The sequence below is a fragment of the Melospiza georgiana genome, chromosome Z (assembly GCF_028018845.1).
Source record: "Melospiza georgiana isolate bMelGeo1 chromosome Z, bMelGeo1.pri, whole genome shotgun sequence".
Taxonomy (NCBI): Eukaryota; Metazoa; Chordata; class Aves; order Passeriformes; family Passerellidae; genus Melospiza; species Melospiza georgiana.
In genome coordinates, this window is record NC_080465.1 from 40349656 (window position 1) to 40377604 (window position 27949).

At 41.7% G+C, this 27949-nt stretch overlaps 1 protein-coding gene and 1 long non-coding RNA gene across 2 annotated transcripts in view; one reads left to right on the forward strand and one right to left on the reverse strand.

The window, feature by feature from the left end:
* Nucleotides 1–4068: 4068 nt before the first annotated feature.
* LOC131096274 (uncharacterized) lies at nucleotides 4069–27662 on the reverse strand. Its single transcript, XR_009115968.1, has 3 exons — nucleotides 27580–27662; nucleotides 11971–12119; nucleotides 4069–4520 (listed from the first exon to the last, which is right to left on the reverse strand). It is a non-coding gene; the product is annotated as an uncharacterized LOC131096274 (long non-coding RNA).
* The window catches only part of MAP1B (microtubule associated protein 1B), a 71037-nt gene continuing 70490 nt past the window's right edge, over nucleotides 27403–27949 (forward strand). Inside the window, exon 1 of the mRNA XM_058044591.1 lies at nucleotides 27403–27649. Within this exon, the coding sequence (XP_057900574.1) occupies nucleotides 27472–27649 (178 nt within the window). The 5' untranslated portion in view covers nucleotides 27403–27471. The remainder of the gene's footprint in view (nucleotides 27650–27949) is intronic.

Genomic DNA, 27949 nt, shown 5'->3' on the forward strand with positions numbered 1-27949 from the left:
GTCTGAAAAAAGGTTTTAGGCTTGTCAGCCTCTGTTTTGCCCCATTGGTTTGAAATTGCAGCAGCAGGGGTTCTTGTTTACAAAGGACATCTTTCATCTCCATGCTGCCAGAGACAGTGAAAGGCACCACACACTCATTTTTTGTCATGGACACTTTGAACAGTGAGGCAAATCAGAAGGGAAGGTATAGCAAGGGCCTTTGTGAAAGTAAGGGTGAAATGCTATGGAATAATAGGTAGTGAGCCAAAAATGAGCTTGCAGGCCACTCTTTACAGAGCCAGACCCGCTGCATTTGTTGCTGCTTTGTGATGGAGTGGCATTTCCCCAGGGAATATCGCATGTATGTGTATGCGTGTGTGTGCCCTTGCTTTTCTTATTCAGCTTTCTCAGGAGCAGCCCACAGACGACAGCTGAAAGGTTCTGGTGAAGGTCCTGATTAGTGTCCCAGTTTTAATTGGGGATAATCACTTGCCAAGGCTAGAGTTTATTTAAAACTTAATTGAGGGGTTACTTGCTATTTATTAGAAGTTATTTGCTGTTTTTCAAAGGTTAGACATCATGAAGTGTGCATATAGACTCAGCTGAAAAAGTTTAGTGCAGAATTATTAGTTGTCCTTGGTCTGTAAAAGAATGTTGGCATATCTTCAGTTTTACTTCTCCAAATGAATGGTAATTGTGTTTGCTGTGTTTCAGTTGGGATTAGTAATACTTCGTGTTTTCATCCCAAATCAATCTGAATTAGCTTCATTCTCTCAGTGATGAAACAATTGCCCCATTTCACTAGTGTCACTTATTGCTTAAATATTGGATGAAAACAGAGCCTCCCCAGTTCTTATTTTTGCACATTTCTGCCTCTGAGTCTGAGTTGGTGAGTGGAAAAGGTCAAAATGCCAGCAAGATTCAAACTGGTATTTGAGTTCAAAGGTACATATGCTAAACCTTCCTTTTATATCTGTTTTCATACAGAATTAGCATTTCTGTATGAATGCAAAGACGAACTAGGAAGTATATGTCAATGAATGTATGAATTTGAATGAATGGATGAATACCCACTTGCACACAAAAAACATGTCTGTATGTTTCACAAACAGTTTTAGAGGCAGGAGTTTAAAAACTAGTAGTGCAAATAGAACCTTAAGGCAGGCAGAAGCAGCAAGAGGATGGAGACAACCTAATGATGACTGAAAAGAACTGTAGAGCTGTCATGAAACAATATCTATGGTACCAAAGCTGACTTTCATCAGGGTGAGTGATAGCAAAATTACCATGGGTGGTTCCGTGTGTAATGAATTTCAGGTTTTTAATGCTGCATCAGTGATGGAGTATATTATTACATGGCCAAAGGGGGTTGATATGAACGCTTATTAAGTCTTATGACCCTTCAAGCAAATTCAGTATTAGAGCTGCAATGTGCCAAATCTGTCACTGAGTGTTACGCTAATCTCCCATTGACTTTTGTGGCAGTTTCCCTTTCAAAGTGATGGCAAAAGGCCAAGGGCTCTGAGGAGGGTGGCAATGTCCCAAAAAACAATGTAAATGGAAAAAATAGGAAAATTTTGTTAACAATGTACTTTATGCATATTGGGATTCAGATTGTTCTGCTACCTTTTAATGTGTCTTTGTGAGGCATACTCTTGGAAACACTTCAGTTGTAAGACTCTCCAACAATAGAAAGTGAGCAAATTAAAGATTCTGGGAGATGACACAAAATATATTGATGGAAAAAGAAATTAGGACACCAAAAGTTAAGTGCAGTACTTCTGAAATGAGAGGGAGGAGCATCTGAGAAAACTTTAGAGGGTCGGGCAAGAAATAGGAATCATTCTTGTGTTGCTGCATCCAGGCGCTAAGTGAAACCTGCCTGGGGAGTGTCTGCTCTGAACTTTTACAACACAAAATCCCTTATCATGGAAAATGCTATAGCATCAGGCTTAAGATCCTCCTGTTTCATTATTTTGTTTTTGAATCTTGTCCTGAGATACTAATTCTCTATTGGTTTTGTTTCAAGGAAGTGGGGTCTCCGTTTCCTTGATTAGCTGATTCAGTAGAGCTCAGGTTCTCCTCTCACACATCATTCTTGGGTGGAGGGCATTGTTTCATTACAGATCCACTGTGACTTGCACTTTCCTATTTTCTTGCATGGCTTCTGAGGACTGTGTAGCTGATTATTTAAGTGCCCTCTTATTAGCAAACATTCTCTTGTGTTAAGCAAACAGACATCAGCTTTATTAAATATAAATTGCTCTATAAATTTTGGTAATTAGAAAGCCATTAGAAAGCATAGACAGAAAGAAGTACATTAGAAAGCTCATTTAGCAAAATGGGAATATTATAAGAATCATTACAAAATGAGGAGAAGAGGTTTGATCAGTTTTGAAAGTCCCTGATTGACTGAAAACTAATGTTTTTGTTCTCAAATTCTTTCAAGAGTAAATACGCAAAGAAATAGATAGTGGTTGGAAATGATGATGAAGACACTTAAAAGCATCTAGTTACAAAAGAGAACAGAGGGAGGAGACATAAGTGGTGCTGAGAGGATATGAAAGATGGATTGAACAAAATTTAAAAATCTAACACAGCCAGCCAGAAGAAAACAGCGGAGATAAGAAAGGTGGCACTTATCAAACCCGAGGCTTTCCTGCAGGCAGAGACCAGCTAGGAGGCTGCTGGAGCAGAGGGGGTGGTCCCTGCAATGCATCACAGAGCTCACCTACTTATTTACATGCGAGTGATGAATTCTGCTGCTCTCTGTTGTTCAGTGAGGAACAAGGGCACCAGCTCTCACCTGAAATCCACACAGGCCTGTGCAGCTATTGTGTCTCCTGTAGTCTTTCAGATCTTAATGTTTTTCCCACCCAGGATTTTAAATGAGGGTTTTTTTTGATATGGAAGAATACCTTAGGGAATAAATAGTGTCAGGGGCAGGACACCTTTGATTGCTAGTAATAGAAAAAGTGGAAGCAGCATCTTTGTGACCTTACATTTTGTGGGACCTTTGTGTAGCCAAAAGGGTTCTTGTGGCGTATAAATTAGCAGTGAAACATATAGATGGGGCCATTTCTGAAATGTAATAAAAATAGGGGGCCTGAATTATTCAGCTCTGTGTTTTGCTTTTGAAGCTCATTGCAAAGCATTGTGTTTGCTTACAAAAGCCCTAAAGCTATGAAAATGCAAATGGGGAGCTGGGATAGCACACACTCTTGAAGACCATTCACTTTCACTGCTCCTGTGCAATTGAAAACAAATCTGGGCTACCAAGTTGGGTTATCTGCAGGACCAAGAGATCCTAACATGTTTGTGATCTTTCCAACTCATTAATGTTTTAGAGGATGCTTCTCTGTTCTTGGAAGAGAATAGCCTTTATAAAAGCTTGGTGGGGCGGTAGAGATGTGTGGGTTGGCAGAGGGCAAACTCACTGTTCAGGTTAGGACAAGCCCTTTCCTCTGGAAGCCAGCTGCCCAAGAAGCCATAAGCCTAGCTCCTCCTAGGAAAGCAGTGTAAGTCCAGTTCTGAAGTCTGAAAATAGGAGCTGTATAAGAGGAAAAATGGCATCATCTGTTACATTTTTAGTCACCATTTTATTTGAAGCTGCTGCTAGAAAATATAATTTGAGGGGTTACTCAATGTATTTGTTTTCTTCTAACATAAATCCAAATAAATAACTCATGCATTAGATATATCAAGACTTTAAAATTTTCAATTAATCCTGTGAAAATTCTATTTTCCCTATAGATAAGTGTTTATAATAATTAATAACAATTAATAAGTGTTTATAATAATTAATAACAAACGTGCTGAAACCAGAGATTGGATTTTTATTACTCCCTTTCTCTCATGAATGACCAGATATACACTTTTAAAATGCCTCTCAAATACTGTTATTCCTATTAAAATTTATGTGTAGATGAATACATTTAGAAAAACGCGATGTGTGTGTGTGTGTGTGTGTGTGTGTGTGTATACTTGTGCACACACATAGAGACAGCACATGCATGCAGATACACATATTAGTTTCTCTACACATCACATATATAAAAATATACATAAAGAAACACAGTGCAAGTGTACAGTGTTTATTTTTAGCATGGCTAAAACAAAGGCACCCTGATGGGACAGAAAGAGAACCATGAACAAACTCCTGTACAGGAATCAGCTGTTTCATCCACATGCATCAGGCAATTCTCACTCCTTTTTGAAATACAGTGCTGTCTTGAACATGCAGGTTAGGAGGAGGCAGATGGTGAGTTAAATTGAGATTAAACAGAGCTAATCTACATGAACACCCTCTCAGGTTACCCTTGCTTTCTTCTCTTCCTCATGCATCTATTTGTTTGGGGGAATTGTTAAATTCTATTATTGGCAGAAATATGTTGGCCTTGAATACTGCACAGCTCATGCTTTTGTAGGAAGAGCCAGGACCGAGCCAGAGAAGGACATTTTCATCTGTGTGAAGTAGTCACTGTTCTTTTCTTACCGATTTCTGCCACATCCACCACCAAATCATTCACCCTGGAAGTGAGCTAGTGGATAATAAAAAAACAGAAATGAAGAATGATAGCAATCATAAAGTATATCTGCGTGTATAATGAAGTAAAACTGAATAATTCAACAAGAGCATATTTTTTTCCCAAGGAAGCTACATGCTTCTAGCCAGGTGGAATGTAAGCAAAGTTTTGTGACCCCTGTGTGAGAGTCTCCCTGCTCAATATAGCACAATGTAAACCATATTTTCTTTATCCTGGCAGACTTTCTTGAAGACTGGGAAATTAGAGGCTTATGATTTTTGAGTGGCTATGAACATAGGCTGAATTTCACAGGAATTTTTATTCCCAGTTCTTTTGCAATAGATGTATTCTCTGAACTTTCCCAGATCATGGGCTGAGCAGCATACCCACAAATACACACATTAAACTAGGAACTGTTTTCATGCCTTCAAAAAAAAAAAAAAAAACCAACAACAGACAAACACTGCTGGGATGTGTCAGACTTCAAATTCCTACTGAACCCTGGGTGCAAAATCCAGGGAGTCTGCAATATGCATGTATCAGGGATCACCTCATGTCATGCCTGGCACTCTGTTTTTCACACTGTTGGGTTTCAGCATGGGTCATGGTGGGGGGAGAAAAGGCTGTTGTCCAGCCTGGCTGCAGCTGCAGGACAAGTACAAGGGGATGGACAGGGGGCTGCACAGCCACTGGGGTCTCCTGTGCTTCCAGATATGCATGGGGCTTGGGTGTATGGACGTGTGGCAACACAGATATTTCCATATCTTCCCCTCCTCAGTCTATACAGCAAAGGACAAGCCTGACTTCAGACACACAGCAGCTCAGAGGGTGGGGAAAAGGGATGATCTTGAAAGGCTGTAGAGTAAAATGCGTCTAACACAGAAGATGGATGTGCAGTGGGAAAAAAGTGAATATAGGACTGCTATTTTTCTCATCATTAGAGTCACATTGGAAGCATTATAAGTAGGTATAGTGCATATAAGAAGCAAGCAAATGATCTCAGTTCTGAAGGGGTTTTTCTGTTTGTTTGTTTTGGGTTTGGTATTTTTGTAAATGAGACGGCTTCTGTGCTATAGAAGCCCCTTTGAAGTTAATCAAACTGTATATAAAAGGCTGGCACACCTTTCATTTTAATATGCTATGCTATTCTATATTTACAACCCATATAGCAGGCAGGATGCTGATCTCTTCTCTACCTGTGCACACCCAGAATAACTCCATCAGCTTAGATGTCAAGACATGGCCAAGGCTATCTGACAGTGCAGTGTGCTCATTTACTTACCAGCCATCACCACTAATCATTGGCTGCTTCCACAGTATTGTTTAGCCTTAAGAGCGGCGGGGCCATCCTAGTCAGCTCTGTGTCCATGGGCTTTGCCCATGTGCAATGCTGTACACATGCTGTACACCTCTGGGGAGACCTCTGTGCCTACACAGAGCTGCCCTGCCAGCTCCTCAGCCAGAGCTGCTTCTGGGTGCCACCTCCGCCTGAGCTGCCAGCTCTGGGAGATTCAACCATCCCCAAAGCAAAAACTGAGCACCTGCTGCACTGAAACCTCTAGACTGTTGGGTGGGGCTTTCTGGGGGGGAGTGTATGCATGGAAATAAGATGGCACTGAGTAGAAGAGGTTCCTTACCAAAGAAGAAATTTTAACATAGCAGACGCTATGTTATAATAATGCATATTATCTTGGTTCAAAAGGCCATTATTGTTTGAAGGCCTTAAAGTCTGAAAAGCAGGGATCAGTCAGCTCTTCAGAAATCTCAGAGTCAGTTCAGACCCTGCAAGAGCTCCTTTATAAAAATTCTGGCAGATGGATTTTCTCTGCCCTGTATCCTAGATTTTTCTGAACCTCTTCTGACAGCTCAGTGTAGTCTCAGAATAGCATCACAAAGTGGAAACTCAGCACTGTTTCTTATTTCATGAAAAAAGATTTGACAAGTGATGTAGATATTAAGATCGAATCCAGTCTCATCATGATTCTTTCATGAATCTTCTGACCTGACTGCTACTAAACTTTGTCTGGCTATGCAATTAAATAATGCCTGCTCAAGGGATGGGATTAGTAAATAAGTGTATGTCAGACCAGTGTAATTTGAAAGCAGTGCCTAGTCTCACACTGATGTGATTGGCTGTGGACAATAAGACAGTGGCCGTGTCTTTTTTCCGACAGAATAAAGACTGCTCTGTAAATTGGTTTCATTCTAGTGCATCCAACTGCTCCCTGACTCCTCTCGAATCCATTGAAAAGCAAATTCTTTTACATAACTCAATAAATAAAAGATTTGGCCAGTGTTTTGGAATTCAAACATTTCATTTATTTTCTATTACTTTAATCCAAACACATGTCACAGAAGCTGCAGTTGCTGTGAATCAGTGTGTTACTACTGAGATGTGAAGCATATGTGCCTGTGCCTTGAAAGAAAGCACCACTTCTTTGTAGATGTTTTCGTTCTGCGAGTTAAAGCTTTAAAAAAAGATGCATTAAATCTAAAAGGTAAACACCATTTATCAGTAAAACACAATATGATCATCCATTTTGACAGCCAAGTGATATCTCTTACTTATACCGTATGCATCCAACATTTTTTTTTAATTATTGCATTTCCAACATTGCCAGCTGAAGCAGGAATGTGAAACCTGGGAAATTAAGACCTCTGGGTTTTGGCAAACTACATGAAAGGCTTTACTACATTGGTACTGAATAACGAATCATACCACTCAAGAGTCTATTAATGGGCTCCTTTTCAGTGAATCAAAACAAGTCCATAAGATAGCCATTGAAGAAATAAGGAAAAAGGACAAATACAATGGTCTCATCATGGTTTGAACTTATCATGAAAAATTAACAAATAGCCTGTCTTCTTTCTTAAAAGGAAAGGAAACAAGGTACCCATAAAGGTAGGGGTATTAAAATGTTCCTTTCCAGGACCTCAGTTCATAAGAGCATGATTGCTGAGTATAAAAATCAAAATTACAAGGACCATCATGCCACAAACAAGAAAGTCCATCATCAGCCTCCTGGGATATCGTTACACCGATGGAGGACAAAATCAAAATGGTCTGGATAGTTTTTTTCAGAGTTGTACTCATGGCATCCATCCAACAACACCAGCATTACCTAGCATTCAAATTAAAGGGGAACTGTCAAATATCTCATGGAATCTTATCTCATGGCATCTTACTTTATTTTTTCAAGTGTTGAATGCTGTTATACACATATATCAAGCATGCAGATGGCCTTAAACCACATGTTTTTAGCAAGCTCATCCATCACTACCATATCTTTTTACTTTTTTTTTTTTTAAGTGGGGGTGGGGTTGGTTCAATTGAAAAGAAGAAATAATAATTACGAAGGATTTAAGTGAAAGCAAAATGCCGTTCATTGCATATGCCCCTTGTTTGTAACAAAAGAAGGAATAGAGTATTTCTTCTATATTTATATTACTGTAACATAAATCTATATTCTGTTCTATTAATGCATTAACAACAGAAAGAGAGCTAAGGAGAATCTCCATTCCTTTTTGGATGTGGGGGGAAAGAGCTGCTGAACTATGTTCAGTTTTGGGCAGCTCACTAAAAGAAAAGGGGTGCTGGAGCATGTCTAGAAAAGGACAATGAAGCTGGGAAAAGGTCTCTAGCACAAGTCCTGTGAGGAGCAGCTGAGGGAGCTGAGGGTGTTTAGCCTGGGGAAGAGGTGCCTCGGAGTTGGGGTGGGGTGTGAAATGTGACTTACCACACTCCACAACTACCTAAAAGGTTGCAGACTCATGAGGATCAGGCTCTACTCCTAAGTAACAAGTGATAGGACAAGAGGAAATGGGGTGAAGTCTCAGCAGGGGAGGTTTAGATTGTATACTAGAAAAAATTCCTGCACTGAAAGGGCTGTTAAACATTGGAACAGGCTCCCCAGGGTAGCGGAGGAGTCACTATCCCTGGAGGTATTTAAGATGTGTAGATGTGGCACTTAGAGATTTGGTTTACCTGAGGACTTTACAGCATTGGCCTTAATAATCTTAAAGGTCTTTTTCAACCTAACCTTCTATGATCATTCTATGCATATCCACTTTTCCACTTTCAGGTGTATTTTTCAGCAATTAGATGTAGTCTACTAAATTGCTATTCTGTACACCCTGTGTCCTGATTACCAAATACTTTTCTTGGACATATGCTTATTAAAAAGATTGTAAATTTACTGGATTACAGATTACACTGGAAAATACAAGTGAACAAACATTCATTTAATACAATATAGAAACCATCTTCATCATTTATCTAATAAAAAAAAAAACATTTCAGTTGATGTCCCTTTGTAATGTCCCTGCCAAACCATTTCCATCTGAACCAAAATAATTGCACTGATCACCATGGCATCACTCTTATTCTCTAATGGACCTGGAAATAGATCGGGGCCTCATCTACAGATGTGCTTGCCTAAGCCTGAAGTAACTGTTTCAGAAACTCAAATCTGTTACTTCACCAAAGCTGATCCTTTGTAAGTAAATTCATAAAAGAAATTGCTGTGCTTTGATTAGGCAAAAATATCCAGCAACTGAAATAATTCAAGTAAGAGATCAGAGTTAGAGATATTACTCCTTCCCCTTTGGGGTTGAAAGAGTCCATGATAATATAAAACAAAGAAGCTGTATGGTTCTTGCTTTCTTAATGTCTTGCCTCTTTTCCCTGATCATTTTTGTGGAATTTGGCATGTAATTAATCTTTTAAGTTCATGATGCTACAAGGACATAACCAAAAAGCGATATTTGGCCCAAAACAGAGTATTCCCAAGTGAAGGCCTGGGGCTTCATGCACTTATTTTTTGGATGAGAGTATACAGATTTGACATTTTTTAGCATGTTGAGGGAATTGCATGTAACCCAAGGCTTTGTCTGGAATATTAACCATTACAGAATGATTGTGTTTGGAAGGGACCTTACAGATCAAACTCGGTTCCAGCCCCTCTACTATGGGCAGAGACCAGGTTGCCCAAAGCCCCATCCAGCCTGGCCTTGAACAGTTCTTGAACACATATCTGTATTGCTGCTGAGTAGCCAAGGCAGTCATGCCATGTCAAAGCTGTGCTGTGCCTCCTTAGGCACAGAGTGAGGGTCACATCCTGTTCTGGGGTTGGTCCATTCCAAAACCAATTATATTGTTGTATGCATTGTACAGGCTCTGTGTTTCATCAAGGAGATGTTGTACTGATCCTTTCTCTTCTAGCTGAAATAATCCAAATAAAAGTATTCCATCTAAAAGTGTGTGTGAACTCTGAAGATGCATGATGTTGGGCTTCAAGGAGTAATATAACAGTGTTGGGTCAGTATTTCTAATATAACTGGAGACTACTGAAAATTGAAGAGTAAACTATTGTCAGTGTGCAGTAAAATATGACAACTGTTCTACCTATAGAGAAAACAAGGAACAAACTTTATTATCAGGTTCTGTAAATGTGATTTGTCTCTGTGAATGTTCTTTGTGAAAACTCATGGTTTGAATTCCGAGGCAAGCCTTTTTAATGGTGACCTTGATTTCAGGATTGCTTTGATTTTTCTCAGGTGTTGAAATAAACAGATAATATTCCTTTCTGCTAATAACTACAGGGAAGCTCTTAGTTCCTTGTATCAGGCTTCTCAAAAAAATCCCTTTGTCCAAGTTCTGTCATAGAAAGATGACACTGAATTTAAGAACAAAAAACATTATTTTAATTTGGTAATCTTTACTCTTTCCTGAAAATTTACACTAATTGTTTGGTTTTTATTCTTTTTGCATCACTCTGAATAGAGTATTTCTGTTCTCAACTTATTGGTGACCTTACCCTTAGTCTGACTTCTATTTTGCCAGCTTGAGACTGCTATGTTCAGAAGTAACTGGGGGCTACTGACCAACCTCAGATCAATACTCTAGTGGAGACAATAACATTCATCACTGTTGTAGCATTTCTGGGGGGTTTTTTTACCAATATTGAATCCAAATAATAGCACTGAAAAGTTAAGACATTTGAAGAATCCAAGGAAAATTGCTAAAGAAATTGGCTCTTGCAGGAGAAAATCTGCAACTCATGGCAAAGTCCTTCTGTCATCTGAAGTATAGGATAATAGGATTTAAGTTATCATCTAGGATGCACCTAGATGCATTCACCTTAACAGTTCATTTCACAGGGGTGGATATGTGATCTTTGTATGGACACAGATTTTAAGTTGGTTCCTGTGTGAAAAATACAGTGCAGGAAAAGGAGTTGGGAGACAATGATAGCCTGTAGCTCATCAAATATTTATATTTTTCAAGACTACAAAAGCAGTGATTCACCCTGTGGTACATCAGAAAAGAGCTGGGGCTTGGCTTGTTACACCTTCCAGGCAGTAATTGGATGCCGACAGTAATCAGCAGTCGGTGGGGAGCTTCTGAGCATGCCTGCTGGAGAGGCTTATTGTTTTCAAAGCCCAGTTTCTATCTTGAGAGAAGGAGGGAGCTGAGTTGTGCTGCATCACTCTCCTTGCAATCTGTTCTGGCACAACTCCCTGCACTGTGTGAGGGAGTTCAGCCGTCCTCCAGCATTGCCTTTGGGTAAGAGACAGGACTAAGGGAGTCTGAGGACTCAAAGCACAACAGCAGAAAAAAGTGAAAATATTGACGAGCTTTTAGGAGGTGAAGGAATGGAATTTTTTAATAAGTGTTCTGTTTTGTACAAGACTGATGCTAGAACGCAACACTAACCTATTTTCATAACAAGGTATGCATTAGAAGTCTCAAGGCTTCCCATTTCTCTGATCCAGGTAAAATGCAAGAAAAACAAAAAAAGTAAAGGAAATCTTGAATGTTGCTGTTTGAAAAAAGCAATTTTCCTTACCTACATCAAAGAGACTACTCTCTGTCTAGCTGAGCTGATTGTTAGCTTTGCTTTATCATCACTGCTGAGCCTTCAGTTGGATGGGGTCCTAGTGCTAAAAGCCTGAAACTTCCAGAGAAGGAGCACTTTTAGCATCATTTGCTGATGGTATAGCACCTTTCAAGGCAACTTGCTTATAAGCAATCAAAGTGGAAATTTCTTCAGAGCCATGTGATACAGACTGTGCCTGTCTTCTGCAGCCACCTGCAGAGCTCTGGTTTTAAACCAGCTTTTAAGCCCATCACACCACCAAGGAGAGCAGCACAGCAGGAAAATCTTCATTTGTCTTTATTTTTCCAATCCATTCTCATATTATGTTTCATGGAAAACTTCATGGACAGCATTTTCACCTAGAGCCATGATAGTAAATTAAAACTTAAAGCAGGGGGTTTTGTCTGTGCTCTCCAGCGTTACACATTGTGGCAAACCTTTTGATAACAAAGAGAAGTCACAGTGGGCTAGCAGCAGTGTAGTTATAGGCTGCATTTCTTTTAAGCTGTCAGGGAAGCAAGAAGCAGCATAGCTATTCATGACAGGTCTAAAGACGGGAAAAGGAGAGTCGTGATAGCTCCACTTACCTTGTCCAGCTCTGCTCTTGTAAACACAGTTCGTAAGGCTCTGGTGACTGTGTTTCTATAGAGATCATGCCTTTGCCATTTGCCCTTTCACTTTGCTGTCAGCAACTTCCATGAATGAAGCTTGCCCAAAGATTTCTGCTAGGCGCTTTCTCTAAGATGGAGAGTTTATACGGCATTTAAATACATATTCAGACACCCTTCTTACTAATTGTTGCACTGAAGTTTTCCAGGTTTATGATTTCCCAAACATCTTTTGTAATTTTTTCTCTCACACAACTGATTTAAATGACAGGTTAATACTGTACACCTCCAACCTGTGTGCAGGCTCACAAACTCTATACTTGCAGCACTTACCTATTTTTCTTGCAGCCCAGATATTGATCAGTTATCCCAATTTTTTCCTTTTTTAAATTCTTTGACAGACCTTATGGTCACAGGTGAGAAATCAAATGGCATCTTCTGTCACCACGTGGTCCCTCTGCTGTAATTCACCAGACCAAGGCTTGTGCAAGAGCAAGCCATTGTTTGAGAGCACCTAAACCGGCCCACAAGTCAGCCAGGCAACTGACATTACCACTGCATGTTTCAAATTCCCTTTTGTGTTACAGAAAATGGCAAAGACTTGTGGAATTTGAGCTCTCTTTCCAGATGGGTTTCAAAGAGAGTGGGACTGTCATGATCACACTGTCTGTCTGAATTTTGTGTTGATACATTTTCTGAATTTGCATTCTGAACTGTTGAGAATGTAGTACAAAATGATGTTCCAGAGGCAACACTCAAGGCAAAAATGCTTAAAGCCCTTCACTCATTAAGAAGAGAAAATCGATTTTCCTTCCAACACCTTATTGGACAGTTAAGTTTAGATGAAATTCATCAATAAAAACACTGAACAAGTGTCAAAATGTTCATGCTCTTCAGTTCAGTTACTGTCCTAGTTCCAGCCAGGACAGGGTTAACTTTTGCAGTAGCCTGGAGAGGGCACATCTAACACTTGGGGTTATTCTAGACCACTTCACATCATTGCCAGGGGCAGGGGAAAGGGACTCTCTTCTGAGGAGAAGGGGCTCTTTCCTGTTGAGGAAGCATGGCAGAGGAATGGAGAGTAGTTGAGTGGCATCAGTTAGGAGCTGGATGGAGCAATCAAGGTGGTGCGGCTGTGGTCAGGTCAAGCTCTTCAGTGAGCAAGTGAATTACTCTCTCTTTTGTACACTATTTTATTTATACTGTTGCTGTCAGTGTTTGTTTTCTTATCTCATTGCTGTTTCCAGTAAATTGTCCTCACCTCAACCCTTAACCTTTTTTTGCCTCCAATACTCCTCTCCATCTCGTGCAGGAGAAGGGAGGAGAAAGGGGAGCAAACAAGAAGCAACATGGTTTGGAGAGTCTCAGTGGAAGCACTAAACTGGGGAGTATCATTCCTAAATCACAACATGCATCAATAACAATATTTTCTAAGAAACAATGAGTTGTCATCAGCTGAGCAACCAAAACTACTTCAGCCTTCATGCAAAACTAGTTACTCAGTTACTTTTCCTATACAACAAAATATTTAACAACATAAGCTTAAAGGTTTTTTTCAAGTAACTTTTATTTTTTTTGGCATCAAATTTAGTGTCCTGAATGTTTCAGCTTCCTCAGTTCCCACTATAACAGAAGGAGGAAAGTGGATACTCCTGCGCTGTGCTTCTCACAGCACCCCAGTTAGACTTTTGCTCTGAACACCATCTCCTCTCCTGACAGTACACAGAACAGAAATTAGGAAGGATTTATTAGGAGCATATAAAAAAATATCCTCTCTTATTAGAAATTCACATTTAGTGTCTTTCTTAGAGAACATGACTATTCTCAATACTCATGGTGAATTTTCAAGCTTAACTTGTCATGGCTACTGTTGGGAAATCCTGATGTGTTCATTACCTAATGCACATGAATTAAGTAGCAATACAAAAGGATCAATCATTGTGTTCTTAAGGTTGCAATGAAGAAAAGAAATGAAGTTATTCATTTGGTCCTGACTAGACAAATACTACAAATTTTAACCTGGCAATATCTTGAAGCCACAAAACCACCACACAAGAATTGTCATCCCAGGCAAACAACTGTGATTTTTGCTGTGACTTCATCATGGACCAAGTTGGTCTCAGTATGAGCAAAGGCTTGGAAAGGTACACAAATAAATTTGAAAATCAAGGCTATATTTGATTAAACTGGACATCAGAGGATGAAGTATCCAGACTGAGGATATCACATTTTCTGGAAATGTAACCTTTTAAGATATTTTAATTAATTTGACAAACTAAGTTTTACTAGAAATAAAAAGACTAGAAGCTATTCAGATAAATTTGCACGTATTTACAGTTATGAAATGTTAAGCAGATTTACAACTTCTGGCTCATACACACCTTGTTCCTTAGGCATATCCTATGCCTATACAAAAATGCTGCTTTTTTCTTCCCCTTCCTCCTGAAACACCTGCAGCCCGTCTCAGCTTATCACAACACCCACAGCTGCATTTGGGGCTCTGCCTGCTGACTAAGGGCCTGTTGTTAAGTCTTGGGCCATGTGTTTAGCTCTATCAGTCATTAAGACAGCAGCAATATTCACCCCTGGCCATTATCACTTACTCAATATCAGTTTAGTTACTCGGGAGATGAAATCTTACCAGCGTGATTAGTGTGTGATAACCACAGATCTGCAAGCCCATCAGATCATTCCCTAACACTATCCATGATAGGTGTAAAAATAATTCTTCCAGGTGGTTCAAAGCAGTTGGCTGTGTGCCTAACAACTCACTGAGGCATTGTGGGATTGCATAATAAAATACTACTTGTCATGTAGTATTTTAATTATTGTTATCAGCTTCCAGAATTTCAGTAAACTGGGCGTACTGCATAATGAATTTATACTAAGCCAGAGGCATTGTATCACAGGTAAAAAGAGAGCTATGCTGCTGGATATTTTACTGGATGTACTATTGTACCAACAGAGTAAACTTTTTACTCTCTCAGGAAAACATTAAAAAAATATGAGTTTAAGGTAGACTTTTCCTCAGCATGCCTGGATCTTAAAGTCTGTGCAAATTATAAAGTCACAATATAATAAATTCATTTTTTTAATATTATCACAGCCTGCTTAGAATTTATCTGGAGAGTAGATAAAATGACCCCTCAGGTTAGGAGACTGCAAAAGGGGGATCATCCTCTCGTGTTACATAATTTCACTTTCACTCCCTTGCACACGAACATCTCCCTCCTTTTACAATCAGTGACATCAAAACCACAAATACTAAAGGTAAAAACTCTCAAACAACTGAGCAACACTAGCAGAAACTTCCTTAAAATCAAAATATACATGTAGGAAATTGGGTGGAAGAAAATGAATGTAAACTAAAACCTAGAGAAAAAGCACTTCTTACTTTGCTGTTCTTGAAGAATTTATATCCACCTTTTCAAATAGCTTTCCAAAGCCAAGAAAATCTGTGGTTTATACATGAAAAAACAGAACAATGAGGGCCAACTATATTACATCTTTGGGACACAGGTAAAATACATAATTTCCCTTGGCAGGTGGGCTCCTTTCATTGTTTGAGAATAATTTAAGCTTACACTGCACACTAAAATAATACTTTATCAATTTTTACTGCCAATAACAGCAGAGGAAAAATTCAGTTCTTGGAAGATCAGCTGGTTTTATTCTGGTTTATTTATCATGAGGAGAACTTTATGATAATGTTAATTAATTACTCAGTGCAAAATATCACTATAGATGCATCATCCCAAAATAGCCCAGGTTGGCTTTCAGTGTTTGTTAGATTCTGGTGTATGTTTTCCTGCTCATGCTCAGAAAAAAAAACAAAACAAAATAAAAAAAACCTCAACTTCCCCCCCACAAAAAAACCAAACGAACAAAACAAAGCCCAACTAAAACAAACCAAGAAAAACAACAAAACAAATAAATCCTGAAAAACACAACCAACAAACAAAACAACAACAAAAACCCCAAGAAAAACAGGACAAAAAGGAAAAACTTTTAAATGGAAATTTGTGCTGAAGACACTGAAAACAATTCTCATGGAATGAAAATGTTAGTGGCTACCCCAATCTGGAGATACACTAGACCCTTGTCATTAGTCCTTTTGCACTTGCTGCTGTGCAATAATGGAAGCACAGACTAAGCCACCAGTGACACGATGCAGAGATGGAGGGAGGCAGGGGTCTGCAAGCAATCCTGAGAAATTTCTCAGTTCATGAAGATCACAGTGCACTCAGTCCAGAAATGCTTACTCAGAAGAGCATCCCCATTAGCTTTTGGCCCTGGACCCAGAGGATGTTGGCGCTGCTTGAAGAGAAGCTGTTGGGCAGGAGGCTGTATAGCAATCCTGGGACATGACACCGTGCCCTTGCTTTGCACAACCAGTTCTGCTGGCTCCAGAAGGGGCTTCTGCATCCTTTGTAGCCGCATGGGAATCTTCAGGTGCCCTCTCAGTGCTGACTGCACGGCCACTGCTCTGCTCCGTGGGGAACACAGATAACCATGGCTGCAAGAAATCATTCTACTTGTTGGAGGGGATGCCGGGGCACACCTTGACCTACACTTTATGCAATGCCCTGGGTTTTGCAGGGCTGTAGAATTGTACCAGAACCACCCTTCTTCCTCTTCTTCCCCAAATGATGAATTCCTATGTGGTTATTTGAAAGAAGAATGCATGGGAAGAGAAGTGATTATATTTAATGCTTGTTTCAATACCTATTCCATCTGTCCAAATCTCTTGCTACATTCCTTCCTTTATTTTTGTAATTACTTTCTAATTTCAATTGACAATATCATGACCCTCTTGCTAATCACCTCTTTGCTCTTATTTTACTTTTCCTCCAGCGACTGCAGCCTGAGAAGAGGAACTATATGTGTTTTAACATTAGGTTGCACAGCATCTGGTGCATCCTTTTCAGCCAAAGTAAACATGACTCTTCCTTGATTTCATGTTCTTCTTCAGAAACTTTTTATCCTAAAAATATTTCACAGCCTTGATATTTACCCCTTTTATGTGCTGGATGCTAGCAGAACATGGCCTTTGCATGCCAGCAATTCTGTCTGGAGCCAAACTGCCATGCTAGCCTCCTAACTAGGAAAGCCAATGGCAAAACAATCTTACCACCAACCTTTATCATCCTTAAAAAAACCCTAAAAAATAGGGGCATAAAACCTAGACTTCAGAAAATATTCTAAGGGAGAAAATAACTCCCTGTCCATTTTATTAGAACTTCATCAGTGTTCTTTGCACTTCATCTCCATCAGGTTTCACCTCAGCTGACAACAAAGCCCCACACACCTGCTCATTCACTCCCTCCCCAGCATGATGGGGAGAGAATTGGAAGGGTAAAAGCCAGAAAATTCATGCATTGAGATAAAGATAATTTAATAGGTAAAGCAAACACCTCATGAACAAGCAAAGCAATTAATTCACTGCTTTCCATGGGCAAGCTGTCTTCAAGAAAAGCAAGGCTCCCTCATGCGTAAAAGTGACTTTGTAAGACAAATGCCATGATTTTGAACATATTCCCTTTCCTTCATCTTCCCCCAGCTTTACATCTTGAGTATAATGCCATATGGTCTGGGATGGTCTGGGATATCCCTGTGGTCAGTTGAGGTCAGCTATTCCAGCTGTGTCCCCTTCCAACTCCTTCTACGCTCCCAGCCCCCACACTGGTGGGGCGGTGCGAGGAGCAGAAAAGGCTTTGGCGGAAAGCATGGCTCAGCAATAATGAAAATATCTCTACATTGTCTACACCGTTTTCAGCACAAATCCAAAACACAGCTCTATAGCAGCTACTGTGGCAAAAAATTAATTCTATCTCTGCCAAAACCAGCAGTGTCTCCCAATCTTTTCTTCCATTAATTCCTCTTTGCAGTACTTTGCGCTGTAAGGTGGCTTTAGCAGTTTTCTTTAGATGGAGACTTACTGGTCCTCCTACCACAGTTTTAATTTAGTTTTCTATAAAAGTGGCCATGGACAGCTGCTTTATGCTCTCTACTGAGTTTGTTACTATCAAATCAGATTGAGACATTAACTGAACCCAAGGAAAATGATGTGACCAAACCGGAAGACTGAGCCTATAGCTTGAGATGTCAAAAAAGCAAAAGGTAATCAGAGACTCCTCTGGAGCCAAGCAAACATTTTCTTTGAATGACTCATCTATAATGACTTTAATGCTGTTAAAAATACAATGTATAAATGCACAAATTTAGCAAAAACCAATTTTATGACCCATGTGTCATAGGGATTTTTTTGAGTACTTTCTCTCAATGATAACAAAATCCACTGTGACTGAACCTACTCAACACAAATTATCCAAAGAAAGCATACAGAGCTTGTGGTAAGGATATCCAGATAAATAAAACTGTTCCCTCCTATTACAGAGTCAACACATTGTGGTTTGTGGAAACAGGATTTTCTCAGGGAGATATGAAAAAAACAGTTCTGACCATGTATTGCCAAAATACAGTGCCTCTGTATTACCCAAAAATGGAGATTACACTCTATCTATGCAATATATATCCATGACTTTGCTTGGAAAGGATATAGTAATTCATGCCTTTTCACCAAGTGCAATGGCACTTTGTGTTATCCCAGAAATAGCACATCTGCTGTGGTAGAAGATCTAAAAAGTAGTATTACCAGTATTACTGGGAGGAGAAAGAGGTTTTTCTTGTATCATTTATGTGATATACACAAGTATATACTATTGTTCCATATAATGACAATATAATAGCTGCTATCTCTAAAGTATGCCTGAGAATGACTGCAGTAAAATAGATCAGGTTAATACAAATTTTGCCTACCTTGAGCTTTGAAGAACTACTCTACCCTTTCAAATTCAGAATTCAAAATGGTTTTGGAAGCAGCGTAAGGAGAAGTTAGAAAAAAACATCACAATACAAGAAGTTCAAGATATCTTAGGGAAAATTTAATGGAATATTTAATAGAAATATAGGATAACCTAACTTGGAAAGGACCCACAACAGTCATTAATCCAACTCCTGACTTGGCACAGGACAACCTCAAAAACCAGACTATAAATATCTGGAAAAGAACATTTTTAAAAATTGCTGATTTTCTGCATTTTGTAATGTACTTGGTCATGGATCTATATTCCTGCATTGGAAATCATACTTTTCAGTATTGCTCTATTTCCTTTGCAAATAATGAGAAACAACAAAATTTCTTTGTATTTCAAAAATATAGCACCACTCTAGAATAACCCAAAGAGGTTATCATGCAACTTCTGGCAAGAAAATTGCATTATAAGCTGACAAAAAATCAGGTCAATTTTTAGGAGGCAATCATGGCATACTCTGCCTATCCTATAGCATGGTTCCAGCTCCACAAGGACTCTTGCACTGGGTGAACCCTTGTATTGGAATGCCCAGTGGTGGTGGTCTCTGTCCACTCCTGAAACAGGAGCCCCTTAGCAAAATGCTCAGGTTACTGAGCTCTCTTGGCACCCCTGCTGTACACTCTCCACTCAGCCTTTCAGTAAATTCTGCAGTGCAACTCTTAGTCAGCACATCCCAACCTACTGCAAAATACCAATCACTAGGAATGACTTGTTAACTTAAAGAGCACCCTTAAATCATCTGTACTTTGTGTCAGCCTATTGGAGTGCCTGGGGCAGACAAATACAAAAAAACCCCAGAAAACAAAGGGAAACAAACAAATAAACAAACAAACGCCAAAAATATGCTGCAAAATCATACAAATAGTAACACTGCTATTAAGCCAAAAAAATAAAGTGCACAAAAGGGGAAAGGAACCAGATGGTCCATCATGTAGGTGGTCTCCTACAAATTCCAACTGTGGAATTTGTTTTGTGTTACATATAAAATTAAGTCAACCATTTCTACCATTTATGCTGCTCGAATATCAAGTTCTATTGAAAATGTATGAGGCTTGTGGTAGTTGAAACAGTTAAAGGATGGGATGATTGTAACAGCAGGACTACAGGCTACATCAGTAGAATGGCTAAACACTGTTTAGGCAGTATCAGAGTCACAAACTATTCTTTTAGGAATAGGACTCATCATAACTTTCAACATAATAAGAACGAAAGGCTGCATCAGAGTCCTTGCATGCACAAAAAGTCCTGGGCAAGGGTGCAAAATGACGCACCACTCTAGTTGCAGCTATGCAATACATGAAATTGCTGCAGCCTTGGAGAGTTGTGATGCCTCCAGTGTAGGAGCAGGGTCTGTTGGACCTTTACAGTAGGAAGATGGAGCAGTTCCCCAGATTCTGTGTTTGGAAGCCTGTCAGTGCACTGTATGAAATTATGCTTGCCTAGATTTCTTCCTTTCTATTCTCTGTGCAGTAGCAATTTGTCATTTCTATTGTAGAGTGCTTGAGAGAACAGGACCCTAGAAAAATAATAATTTCAAAGCAATCCTAAAGAACTAGCAGAATTGGCAGGTAACCTCTGAAAAGTATTGTAAGGCATGTCTTAAAATGACCTGAAAATATTATGTAAAATATCTACTTGCTGTTTAGTTACCAGAGGCAGCTTTAGACAATTCAGCTTGGAGAGAAAACAACAACAAAAATAAACAAACAAAAACAAACCACAAAAAACCTCCCAAACAAACAAAAACCCCACCTTTTTCTTTAGAGCACCTCCATGTGCTTTTGTCACTTGATATCTAGGACGGAGCAGCACATGGCCAACAGCTAATGTTTTCATTATTTTACATTTTTCATATTCATTGATATTTTTCTCCTTTGTGCCTGTAGTGATTTAAGGGACTAACAGCTTGGCTGATGGTCCTCCAGTACGCACAGGGTGTGCTGCCAATGCACACAGGTTTTGGGCAGCCTGTGGCCAGGCTGCACAGGGGGCTCAGGGCAGCCAACAGCGCCGTGCAGGAACTCCCAGCTCCCAGCTGCCCCCAAACCAGGCAAATGACAGTGTACGTACAGCCATCCTAAACCCATGGCCTGATTTGTCTCCCCTCTTAAGTCAAGACTGAGCTCTAAAACTAGCTTGAAAGGAAGCACATGTGGGGACTCTGGACCATAGGGTTCTTCAGGTCGGTGTGATAGGAGATTACTTGTTTTTTACCCCTAGCACCCAGATTAAATTCTGTTACTTGCAGTCCTTCAATAAGAATTAAAACTCTGACAAACTCAGCTCCTGAAACCCTAACTATATCCCACATTTTCAGACCATTCTCTCTCGTTCAGAAGAGTTGACAACTGAGCCCTGAGCTCAAAGCATGCTCAAAACTACTGCCTGATTCCAACCACTTTGTCTTACCATTGTTTTTGCAGCTGATGATGCTTTAATTATCCAACCAGCTTTGTGGTACAATGAGTACCATTGCCGTCAATACTTTTATTATCATTTATTGCTGAATTTTAAGCACTATCCTAATTAGTAAAAATTACTTAAAACGGCTGTATTTTCCCTCCAACAGTGGAGAAGCAATCATTTTATTTTCATGAAAAGCTACGTGTTCTGTTCATAACAAATTTCAGGATAAAATTATGCAAAATAATTATTTTTTAATTTGTCTCTTTTTAATAGTCCAGAGGAAAATCTTTTTCTTTTAATTTAGTTCTTATTGCAGTTAAAGAAAGTACTTTTTTCTTTTTTTACTTCTAATCTTTTTTCCACTAAAGTAAAAGAAGGAAATTACTCTGATAAAAAATAATAAATGTTTCCACTGGGAAGTAACGCAAAATGTTACTTGGTGTTATTTTTCTCTCACTTCAAGACAGAAAGCTAAAAGTGAGAAAAAATGTTATTTTTAAAAGCAATAGTGTTGCTTTCTTCACTTTTTTTTTTATATGTAACTTCTCCTTTTCTGTGGAGAAAATGGAAGGAGTGGGAAACAGATGAAATACCAATTGAAATGGATATTTCACAATAACCAAATAGAAGCTTTTTCTACTTTGAAATTTAAAAAGTAATCACTAAAATTGAACTAATATTTTTAAAATACCTGAAACGAATGTTGGTCAAGTAATTTTAATTTTCCATGTAGTTAAAGATAAAGCCTGCCACCCTAAAATGTAAAGTATTTCCCAAGAGTCTCTCATGGACTCCAAGTCTGCAGGTACAGTTCTCTCTGGTGACCCTGGCTATTGCCTTATCTCTGCTGCAGGAGGAGCTCCTCTGGCAGCACCAGCTTGAGGATGTTAGAGATGAAGATGCTTCCCTGCCTAAAAAATGAGGGAAGGCAGGAGGAGTTGCCTCCATGAACCACATGCCCAGGTGTTGGCAGGGAATAGCTCGTGACTAATCACACCATGGCCAGCAGCTGCAGGGTGACACCTCTGCCCTGCTGGGGCCAGGGTGACATGCTGACTGTCCCTCTGCACCTGTGCTGCTGCTGCAGGCCCTGCTGAGTTGCCCCAAAGGAACAATGCACTGAGGAGACCCTGAGAGGTTAAGGCTGGACCACATGGGGATGGTAGATTGCAGAAAATGGGGACATGGTGGAGTGGGTGTATTGAGAATGATGGTCACATTGGGAAGGCACCAGGTAAGGTACAGTGTTATAGGTATTATCTGCTATAGTATTGGTTGCATATTCCTGATTTCATCATGCATCAGAAGTAGCCCAGAATGGTGGTGGTCTCCAACCACGGAGATATTCAAACCCCACTGAACATAGCTCTCAGAAACCTACCATCGGTTTGAGCAGGGGAATTAGACAAAATGACTTTCAGAGGTGCCTTCCAACCAGCCATTCTGTGATTCTGTCACCTCAGGCCTAGGCTGCCAAATCTCCATCTCTAGAAGTTAGGCCTTCCTGCCTATCCTTAAGAAATCCTACTGATGTGAGGAATGTCCTTCATGACATATTGTGCAATCCTCAGACTGGCATTTCTCTCAATGAAGACAGTTCAATTTCAGTAAAGTTCTTAAATTCAAAAACTCACAGCATATCCTGAGTTGAAAGGGATCCATGAGGATCACTGAAGTCCAAATCCTGGCCCTGCACAGGACACGCCAAGAATACACCATGTGCCTGAGGGTGTTGTCCAAATAATTCTTGAAACTATCAGTCTTGGTGCTGTTCCAGTTTCTCTGGGTAGCCCCTACCAGTGCTCTGCCAGCCTCTGGTTGAAGGACTTTTTCCTGATATCCAACCTAAACCTCCCCTGACACAACTTCATGCAATTCCCTTGGGTCCTGTCACTGGTCACCACAGAGAAGAGATCAGTGTCTGTCCCTGCTCTTCCGCTCATGAGGAATCTGTAACTGCAATGAGGTCTCCCCTCAGTGTCCTCCAGGCTGAACAGACCTCATCTGTTCCTCATAGGCCTTCCCCTCAAGGCCCTTCAGCATCCTCATGGCCTTCTTTTGGACACTCTCCAATAGTTTTATATTTCACTCTTACTTTGGCACCCAGAGCTGCCCCCAGCACTCGAGGTGAGGCTGCCCTGCTCAGAGCAGAGCAGGACAATCCCCTTCCTTGCTCGGCTGGTGATGCTGTGCGTGATGTCCCCAGGACACAGGTGGCCCTCCTGGCTGCTTGACTCATATGCAACCCCAGGTCCATCTCCACAGTGCTGCTCTCCAACCTCTTGTTCTCCAGTCTGTATGTCAATTGGTGTGAAGCAATCCATATGGATATGTATTTCTTTCATGGTAGGGATGACACTTGACCTGAGACAAAGGGCCAGTCTAAAGGCTTGTACATCACTGAAACTTTATTTAAAATTTGAAGTTTGGACTTGAATGAAGCTTGAATATTAGTAGGTAACAAATGGCACATACTACCAAGAAGCATGTTTTAAACTTCAAGCACTTTATTTAAACTGCCTCTTTAAAAAATACAACATCTAAAAAATACAGCTTTGCATACACTATTTGACCACATTCAGCTGTGGGACTCCAATTTGGTATTGAACATAATAAAGCAACAAAATCAAACCAAGACAATCAAAAGCTAGACAGGTGCAGATCTCAATCACTGTCTCTTTGAAACAGTAAGATACATTCCACAGTCCATGAACGTTGCTGTTTCTTCTGCTGAGGGGGCATAGGTCTGTGATTTAGCTGCAGATAGGCAGATGGTATCACTCTCAAACAGTGGGGGTCACAGGACACTAAGTTAGCCTTGTGCAGCATATCTCCACATTTCACTCAGCAGTGGACCTGATGCTCCATATTGCAGAATATAAATTAGTGTCCAGGTAGGGAAAGATGATAACAAACAAATCTACCTGACTGGGATACTGACAAGGCAAGACACAGCATGAGCAGTGGCTATGGAGCTGGGACCCTGCAGCTTCCTCAGAGATATGTTCTGGAGGATAAAGCACCTTTCCCATCTACCTTCCATCCCAGATGGGGCAGCATATGCTTGTGAACAGACAAGGCTAGAGGTCTGCATCCTTTGCAGAGGTTAGCACAAGACCCTTTTTTTCCAAAGACAACCTCTTGTCCATAGGGTTTTAATGGGTGACACATCACACATCACAAGACAGTTTGACTGAAACAGTTCATCTTTTATCATACCATGTTCTAACTGCGTGTTATTTCACACTGCAGTATAAAATAGAGGACTAGCTGAGCAGGCTATTTCAAATGTAACTGTATCACCTACCTGTATGTAAGAATTTTATTCTCTGATAAAATGCATTCTTTAGAGCTCTGTTGTGGTGTGCTGTATTGTCCCACTTTGGCCTTCCAGGTCACTTTCCCAGGTGTGCCTATACTCTCTCCCTTCCCCCTTACCCCCATGCTGAGTGAGTCCTGTCACTCAGACTTAGCATTCCAGCAAGGCGTCGTGTGGTTGGTCAAGTTCAAAGGATGCCACTCAGGCCCAGGGGTCATTGGCCTGTCTGGGTGTCATCTTCCCCTGAGACCCTGCCCCTCTCACCTGGTTGGTGGCTCACCTGTACCTCCCCTCCCCCTGTCCCTGAGCTTAAAAAGGTGATCAGAGCATGCGGTCGGGATTCTGTTGGAGCAGTTGCTCACGTTCAGACCTCTGTAACCATGGAATAAACCTCTGGACATTAAACCCTCCAGCAGAATCCATCTCCTTTTTCTCTTCACCATCGGCTGAAGCTATTCCTCCTGAGGTAACGGGGTTCCTTACAAGCCTGGACTTGTTCAGTGCCCAGCTGCAACCACCAGCAAGCCAAGGTATCTCTGGGGTGACACACCGCAGTTGCTGCCTTTGGCCCAGCAGCGAGGGTCAGACTGGCCCAGGCACAATCTAACTGGTAATATTGGGAGCCACTTTTTTCCAATAGAGCTCTTTTCAAATTCACAGGCATCTTTCCAGCTATTTCCTTAAAATAAGAAAGTGGTTAAAAGTACATATAGCACCTTTTGAGTACTGATGTGCATTTCTCTGACTAACCTGCTGCCTTGTGAGGTAAGTAAATGTTTTATCTTTATGTCCAGGAGCCAGCATCTGTCTATTCTGCAACCAGCCGGCAAGACCCCTTGGCAAGCCCCTTCCATGCTTGAGAGACTAGCTGCTCTTGCTGGTGGTTGGCATAAAGGCATATCCCAAAACTACAGATTGCAGTGACAGAAGCCTGAAGCTGGCTTTCTCCAGTGGGTACCACATGGCAAGTCTTGAAGGTATCTATAATTATGATAAATTATTAGGAAGGGGGTCGTATCGGGAAAGGCTACAGGGGATGGACATTATTTCTAAGTAGGCCTCTATACCATCCCATGGAAACTGAGAGGAAAGAGCAAATCACAGTGGGGCACAGATTAGCAGGGACACAAGAGGAACACACTGTGCCTTTGAATACCTTGCTGCTAGCTCTTCTGCATCTATGCCATTGTATTTGCTCTACCAGCAGTGTCAGCTCCAGTGAAGAATGAGCACTGCTGCTCTTTACTACTGTGTCATCTCAGCCGCCTGACATGGCTGTGAAAACGCTTGTCCGCACTCCACAACCTTCAGAATAACGGCAGTTCAGGAAAAGTACTTTGGATGCAACATCCAAACACACCACACTGTGTAAGCCAAGACTCTGAGTGCTGTATTTATGCAGAGGAACTATTCATATCAAAACCACTAGGTGCTATAGACAGATACAACACTATGGACCAGCACTTAAAATGATGCTGTTTTAAGCTTTGCGGGTTGATACTGTAGCCTCTAGGCTAGTAAGACAGAAAAAAACTTAGGAGTGACAACCTGAAATGCATGTGAATTAGTCCACTGTGCCCTGGAACAAAATACAAAGAAGACAAGGCTGATTTACTGGCTCATCCAGGCAAGCACTCTGCTCCTGAGCAGTAGGCAGAGAATTTGCACTCCCAGCATTGTAAGAAGCTGCAGACAGAGGAAGTGTCTTAGTCAGAGACAAGAGGTTATCTCAAAAAACAAGCTATAAAAGTTTATATTCTTTCCTATGTCACAGTGAAATTTATCCCACATCACTTGGGCCATATAAACAAGATGCTTAGTGTAAACGAGTGGCTTGCTTATGTCAGTAAAGTGAGAGGAACATCTCAGACATCACATTTGACTTCTCCATCCATTGTTAGGAGAGAGCAAGACACTTTTCAGAGGTGGTTATCACTGAGTACTAGGGTGTAGATACTAATATCTATGAGAAGAGAAATGAAATCTTTGGTTCTGTCATTGCGTAAGTTTTCTGCTATCATTGCTCCCTGGAGATGCTTGAGCCCGGTCAACATCACTTATCAAAGCCATCTGAATTTCTGCAGCTTTGAATAAGCTAAGACTAGAGGTTTCAGCATGTTGTCCAAAACCAGTGTTCTTCTAGTGTCATATATCTGTGGGCATTGAATATCTGCAGAAGGGCTATGTGTGAAGTATTTTATCGAATTAACTGCTCTCAAATTAAAAAAGTAAGAAAGAACATTTAGATTGCTAGGTGAGGGTGTGTGTTTAAGTATGACTCAAATTTTGCTGCAGTGGTACAGCAAGATGTAGGAGAGGACAACTGGCTTTGGGCAGTGGCACTGCTTTTTCATCCGCTTCTGGAGCGCTGCTGGAACCCGATGGCGGCTTTCCCGCATGAGCTCAGCAGGTCTGCCAGGCCATCACCTGCGGCTCCTCATCGCCCTGTGTTAAGGGACGGGCCTAGGGATAACCGGCCGGGCAGGGCGACGCCCCGAACGGGCACGGGGAGCAGGGACGCGGGGGGCGCGGGCCCAGGGGTCCCCGGCCGGGCCGGGCGCCAGGCGCGGGGCGCACCCCTCGGCGTCCCCTCGGGGCGTTGTTCGCCCCCCGCGTCCTTCCTGCTTCCGGGGGCCGCCGCGGGGAGGATTTGCCGCAGATGACATCAGCTGTGGATGCTGGAAAGGCGGCGGCGGCGCGGAGGATGCGCCGGCTCCCCCCCTTCCTCCTCCTCCTCCTCACCAGGTCCCTGCCCTGCACCGTCTCCGTATAAAAGCGCCGCCGCCTCCCCACCCGCCCTCACTCCCTCCCTGCCGCCTGCGGAGCTGCCGCCGAGCGGCCCCTCTGCGCTCAGCGCCCCGGAGCCGCGGGGCGGAGGCGATGGCCACCGTAGTGGTGGAAGTGGACTCGGAGCCCTCCTGCAGCATCCCCAACCCGACCTCCACCTCGCCCAGTCTCTCCCACCGCTTCCTAGACAGCAAGTTTTACCTGCTGGTGGTCATCGGCGAGCTGGTGACCGAGGAGCACCTGCGGCGGGCCATCACCAACATCGAGCGAGGTGAGGCGGCGGGAGCCGGGGCGCCGCAAGCAGCGCCGCGACACCCCCCGCCGGCGCCCTGCCCCTCCCTGGGCGCGGCCGGGAGCCGGGATAGCCCCCGAACCGCAGCCCGCCGAGCCGCGGGCTACGGCGCTTTATTCCCCGGGGGGTGCCGCCGCAATCGCCCACCCCGCCATGTTCCCCCGCGGGGTGCGGGCGCTGCGGAGCGGGGTGCGGGAGCCGCAGCGAGCCCCCTCCCCGCCATGGCTGGGCGGAGGGACCGGCTCGGGAGCGCAGCGCCCGCCGCCGAGCCCGTCTGCC